The sequence below is a fragment of the Babylonia areolata genome, chromosome 8, assembly GCF_041734735.1.
Source record: "Babylonia areolata isolate BAREFJ2019XMU chromosome 8, ASM4173473v1, whole genome shotgun sequence".
NCBI lineage: Eukaryota > Metazoa > Mollusca > Gastropoda > Neogastropoda > Buccinidae > Babylonia > Babylonia areolata.
In genome coordinates this window covers 28,187,662-28,193,911 of record NC_134883.1, presented here as the reverse complement: position 1 = coordinate 28,193,911, position 6,250 = coordinate 28,187,662, and the positions used below count along the sequence as shown (strand labels likewise).

At 48.7% G+C, this 6,250-nt stretch overlaps 1 protein-coding gene across 1 annotated transcript in view; it reads left to right on the top strand.

Annotated features, from left to right (window-relative positions):
- The first annotated feature begins 896 nt into the window (after positions 1–896).
- The window catches only part of LOC143285123 (cyclin-dependent kinase 17-like), a 48,079-nt gene continuing 42,725 nt past the window's right edge, over positions 897–6,250 (top strand). The window contains exon 1 of the mRNA XM_076592344.1: positions 897–1,233. Coding sequence (XP_076448459.1) covers positions 1,035–1,233 — 199 coding nt within the window. The 5' untranslated portion in view covers positions 897–1,034. The remainder of the gene's footprint in view (positions 1,234–6,250) is intronic.

Below are 6,250 nucleotides of genomic sequence, written 5' to 3'. Positions count from 1 at the left end.
CAGACGACGTGGCCGCCCAGCAAGGGGACGACAGTCACCAGGCCTCGGCCAAGCGCGGCCAGAAAGGAGACGTGGGCAAGTTCGATGAGTCCAAGCGCTATGCCAGAGAAGCGGTTGTGGAGCTCCCTTCCTCTGTTTCCCATGACAACCTGTCTGCCCACACGGCCGGGTCGACACACGACCGCCAGTACTACCCGCCCGGTGCGGCCAGCAAGTATCGCCACAGCGTCATCGGCCACGTCAGCCCGGACAAGCAGAGCGAGGAGCCGCCCTACCCCAAGGACTACTTCAAGCTCCACTACCCCAGGATCATGACGTCCGAGCCCCGAGAGGATTGCCGCCCCACGGGCTCCGGTTCGGCCTCCTCTCAGGAGCGCCACCACGCGCCGGAGGACAGCTTGCGGAGCAGCACGAGCAGGGGGTCCAAGTCGTGGCAGTCGTCGTCCAGCAGTGGCAGCGTGCAGCATCGTCACAGCATCATCGGGGACGCTGCCTACGTCCAGGACTACCCGCACCACCCGCCCTTCCACGCCCAGCCCCGCCCCCACCCCCACCCCGGCCACCAACCCCACCCCCAGCCTCACCACCTCACCCACCCCCACCACCTCACCCACCCCCATCACCTGGAGGGGCTCTCCTCCTCCTCCTCACTGGACCAACAACAACAGCAACAGCAACCAGCACCACCTCAGCACGGGTTTTCTCGGGAACAACGGACTTTCTCCCTGTCCGCCCAGGGCATCGACAACCCGGGCTTCTCCGAGTCGGGGGCGGACAGCAGCAGCGCCAGCCTCGTGGGACCAAGCGACTCCTCGGACGGCGCCGCGGGCGGCCAGCACCGCTCCTCCTCCTCCTCCTCCCTGGGCTCCACGGTGACCCGCATCCTGCGGGCCCGGCTCTTCGGCAGGGCCAAGAGCTCCATCAGCCTGCACCTGGACAAGGCCTCGGATCCCCAAGGTGGGACTGGTGCCGGTGCTGGTGCCACCGCCGCCGCCCAGCGACACAAACTGACGCAGTCGCACGACCCGCTGCCCATGGTGGTGGTGCACCCCCGCCCCGCGGCCAGCGTCAGCGCCCTGAATCTGGGCACGGACTACAACATGAGCGCCGTCAAGCTGCGGCCCAAGAAGGGGCAGCCCGGCGGGGACAGCAAGCACGTGTACGTGGTCAACAAGGATACCAAGCCCTCCAGGCCGCGCTCCTGCGCCACCCTGCCCCGCGACGCCAAGCTGGGTAAGGAACTCTCTCGCGCTCATCCCCCCACCCACCCCTCAACCCCACACCTCTTTTCCTCCTTCACACACATGCATAGACACAGACGAGCACGCGCGCGCGCGCGCGCGCACACACACACACACACACACACACACACACACACACACACTCGCGTGACAGAGAAAGTAAGAAGGCAGGGAGGAGGAAAGAGAGAGAGAAAGATAAGAAGAAGGGAGAGAAAGAGGTTGATAGATGGACGGATTAATAGATGGTCTGTTCACTTTCCGCCAATGACCCCTTATTAAGTGGTCACGAGAGAGATAGAGGTGGATGGATGGATGGTTCACTTAAAAACCGAAGGCCGCTCATGTATTGGTCATGGGAGGCGTGGGAAGAGAGAGAGAGAGGGGGGGGGGGGCATAGAGTTCCTGTGGAAGGAAGGAACAAATTCGCCTTCTTCCGCACATGATTATGTGGATGTTGATCACTGGTGGCAATTTTGGTTCCGATATAACCGGACGAACAAAACCAATACAAGGGAGTTTCGAGAGACAGACGGACGGACACACAGACAGACCCTACTTCAGAGAGACTGACAGTTTCAGTCGTCTTAGTCTGTTGGGGAGAGGAAGTTGTTTTCTCCAAGAGATGATGAAATTTTTCTGAAACAGAGTGATACCCTCAGAGGAAACTTGGGGACACGTGGTACTCAGGGGATATGTGTGTGTGTGTGTGTGTGTGTGTGTGTGTGTGTGTGTGTGTGTGTACGGAGGAGGGTCTGCGAGAGTACTGAGAGAGTGGGGAAGGGAGGGTCAGGAGAAGAGGTGGCTTTTTCTGTGGTTGATGCGAAAGGATGGGATCTGTTTTTCGTCAGAGAAGAACGTTTGCAGGCTCGAGTCTTACGCTTAGATTGAAGTGCCGCGCGTGTCTTCTTCATCTGGACTTTATTTAGGTGTTGTTCTTCCTGTTGTTTGTTTGTTTTGTTTTGTTTTGTTTTTTTAGATAAAATTGGCGTTGTTGTTTTGTTTGCCAAATCAAGAGAAGTAAATCCGATTCTCGATTATGCGGAAATTTTTACCGTACAGTTTTATTGTTTAGTTACTTAGTGTGATATTTGTTTGTTGGTATATCATTTTGTTTAAAAGAAATGGTATAGTCAGAAGCGCAGGTCTGAATAATCATATGGAAATGTCAGATCAACATCTTCTTCTTTTTCTTTTCTAATTTTCTGGTGGGGTGGGAAGGGTGAGGAAGGGAGACAACAGAACTTAGCACGACTACAGGTTTCAAACAGTTCCAACAATTACTGGTTAGACACAAGCTTGTCAGTGGCGCAAAGGAGTCTTCTTCGGAAAATTTTGGAGATTGATTGGGGGTGGGGGGGGGGGGGGGGAGGAGGAAGAACGAGAGTGTGGGACGGCAGGAAATTTGGTGGGGGGCGGGGGTTGGGGGTCAACATACCAGAAGAGGACACTGGAGGGAGGAGGAAGTTTGCAAATTGCGCCGATTTCACCCCCACCACCCCACCACCATCCCGCCGAAAAAAAAGAGAACTGAAGAGTTACAGTAGGAAAGTTACGAAGTCAGCTGATTGTCGCCGAAGACAGGAACGCTTTCCTCTTTGTGTGTGTGTATGTGTGTGCGTGTGTGTGTGTGTGTGTGAGTCTGTCTGTCTCTGTCTGTCTCTGTATCTCTGTCTCTGTCTCTCTCTCTCTCTCTCTCTCTCTCTCTCTCTCTGTCTGTCTGTCTGTCTGTCTGACGCCGTCGCACGCCGCATGTCTGGTACCCAGGTTCGAGGTCCTTTCCTACACACCAACCTACCCACTTGGTTAGACCAGAAACTGTTGGCTGTGTGACTGAACTTTTCGTCTTCCACTAATTACAGCATCTGATGAAAACAAAACAAAATAAAACAAAACGAAAACAACAACGTCAAATGAATCTTGCGGATCTGAATATATGAAGAATGTCACGTGTCACTTTTTTTTTTCTTTCTTTAAAAAAATAAAAAAAAATTATTGCGTGCTAAAATGACGGAAGTCGTGGAAAACGCCAGCATCCAAAATGAATGAAACGGAAACAGTCCAGCTGTGCAGATTGGGATATTTCGATTGTTGGAAACAAATAAACAAAAAAAGAAAAAGAAAACAAATACAAAGAGAGAGAGAGAGAGACAGCTGCAGCAACTTCCCCTCCAGGAGTGCATGCAATAGCACACACATGAAGCCAGTGTTTCTATCTCTTGCGCAGTTGAAAGTTCAGTACATTTATATGCGCAGACAAATATGTGTGTGGATGGATATCCCCCCCCCTCTCTTTCTCATTCTGTCTCTCTTTCTCTTCCTTCCTCCCCCTTTCTCCCCTCCCTCTTTCAAGTTTGTTTAGATTGCTAAAACATTTTTGTTCATAAATAAGAGACATCAAAGGTTCATTTCTGGTTGGTAGTTATTATCTGTGTGTGTGTGTGTGTGTGTGTGTGTGTGTGTGTGTGTGTGTGTCTCTCTCTCTCTCTCTCTCTCTCTCTCTCTCTCTCTTTAAGACAGATTGAAATGAAAGGCAAACGTCGATTGGAAATAGATATGTTTTGTTTCGAAAATGTGGTGGTGGGCATTCAGAAGCACATGAAAATGGTGGTGCAGTGATAAAGCAGTACAAGCAGCTAACAGCTATAAATATTTTGGATTAATCATTAACAGCCAAGTTGACAATGAGCAGTGGAAGAAGGTGATTAGCTTCATCTCGTTCAACTGCCAACAATCCGGCAGAAACAATAGACATGCGTATAATGTGTCAGTGGCACAGAACGAAAATAAGAAAGAAAACTTGTTGTTGGTGTTGTTGTTTTCAAGAAGGTGCTTTTTACACACACACACACACACACACACACACACACACACACACACACACACACACACACACACACACACACACACACAGAGAGAGAGAGAGAGAGAGAGAGATTTGAATTCGTATGGAACAGTCAGGGCGTAGAAAAAAACAACAACTTATGAATATCGGAATTTAAAGTTAAGTTTTATAATCGCATCCTTGAGATTTGCTCGTCATAACGGAAAACACCGGAAATAACACTTTTTGTTGTTGTTGTTCAGTTTAACGTAGGTTATTTTCATCCAGAGAGAGAACTGTCTGTAGTCAGAAGGAAATGGCATAGGGATTCAGTGGCTTGAACGAGGACGTTGGATCTCTCTGCCAGTCATCATTGATACTGAAATGCAACCGAGAACTGTTTGCCTACTAATATGTGTGTGGGGGGTAGGGGGGAGGTCAAAGTTTAGAAAACGAATTTCACATTTTTTTTTCCACTTTTTAAATTATTATTGGCAGGATGAAGTGATCGGAGTGGTCTTTTGTCTGTCACAAACTGACAGACTTGATTATAAATAGAAGACCACTCGCCTAAGTCAGTGCGGAAGCAAATAACATATATATTCCAACGAAAACTTCGGGAACAGGATAAAACTGGACGTGGAATGTGTTTTTACTCTCTCTCTCTCTCTCTCTCTCTCTCTCTCTCTCTCTCTCTTTACCGTCAAAAGTGCACATAAACCACTTAAATACAAACAACAACAACAACAAAAAACAACTGAGCAAGTTTTGATTGTGAAGGTATCAGTCAAACGTTCATTGGTTATTCTCTGCTTTGCAGACAGGCCGGTGGCCTTGCAGTAAAATACTTCTGAGTTTTTAGCTCTCTCTCTGTCTCTCTCTCTCTCTAGCTCTCTCTCTCTCTCTCTCTCTCTCTCTCTTCATTCATTCATTCATTCATTCACCGACTGAAAAGAACGGATGGCGATACCATACAGCGGAAGGAGGAGGAAGAGCAGCAGCAGTAGCTCAAGGAGGGGAACTCCGTGTCTGGGGGGGTTGAATGAACGAGGGTGTAAAAAAACGTAATTCTACTTGAGTACACACAGTAGTGCGTCTGTTCGAGCGCGGCGTTCCTCACTGCCTAGAATTACTCAGTTAGCACTAAACTACCTACAGACATTTACCATCAGCATCAGAATCACACACACACACACACACACACACACACACACACACACACACACACACACACACACACCACAACACGTACGCACACACACACACACACACACACACACACACTTTCTTATGTTTGTGCACGTACCATTACTGCCACACAGACTCGGGCTTTTGAGACTGGCCTGGGGGAAAAAAAAACTGCTGTGTGTGTGGGCGGGAGGGGGGGGAAGGGAGATTGAGGAGGGTAGAGGAAGAGGGGGGTGGAAGGGGGTGAGAGGAGGTTTGCACACAGCGCGTGCACGTCACTGTGCTCGCTACTGGATGACCTCTCTCTCTCTCTCTCTCTCTCTCTCTCTCTATTGTTCTCTTTGTCTGTATCTCTGTGGGATTCTTTTTTTTTCTCTCTGTTTCTGCATCTGTTTTAGTATTCTCCAGTTCGCTCGTCTTGTCTTTTTCTTGTCTCTGTCTGTATGTCTGTGTATTTGTGTTTCTTTTTCTGTCTCTTCCTCCCTCTCCGTTTCGCTCGCTTGCTCACTTGGGCTTCTTCTTCTTCTTCTTCTTCTTGTCCCCTCTCTTTCTCTCTCTTTCTTTCTTTCTCTCATTTCCCCCTCTTTCTCTCATTCCACACACTACTACTACTACTACTACTATTTACTGATAAACCTGCCGGTAAATATAATCAGAGTAGTATTTTTGGTTGGTTTAAAATCAGTGGTACGTGTTTTTGATTCGTTTGATAGAAAAACGCGACCAGACCTTTTTTTTTCTTTTTTTTTAATGAATTATATATCATACAGTACATCAGTTCTATCATCCAAAGGCACTGTCACAGAATTTGGCATGGTACCTTTTCATATTGGTGGTATAAAAGGAAACTTGAAGGAAATGGCCAACAGAGCAGCTAAAAGGGTGCACAAAGAATTGGGACTACTTTTGAAATGTTTATACGATCTGCCAATCAGTCTCAGAATGTTGCCCGGCTATCAGAAGTCTCAGAATGTTTCAGATTGCTCGAGTCTTCAATATG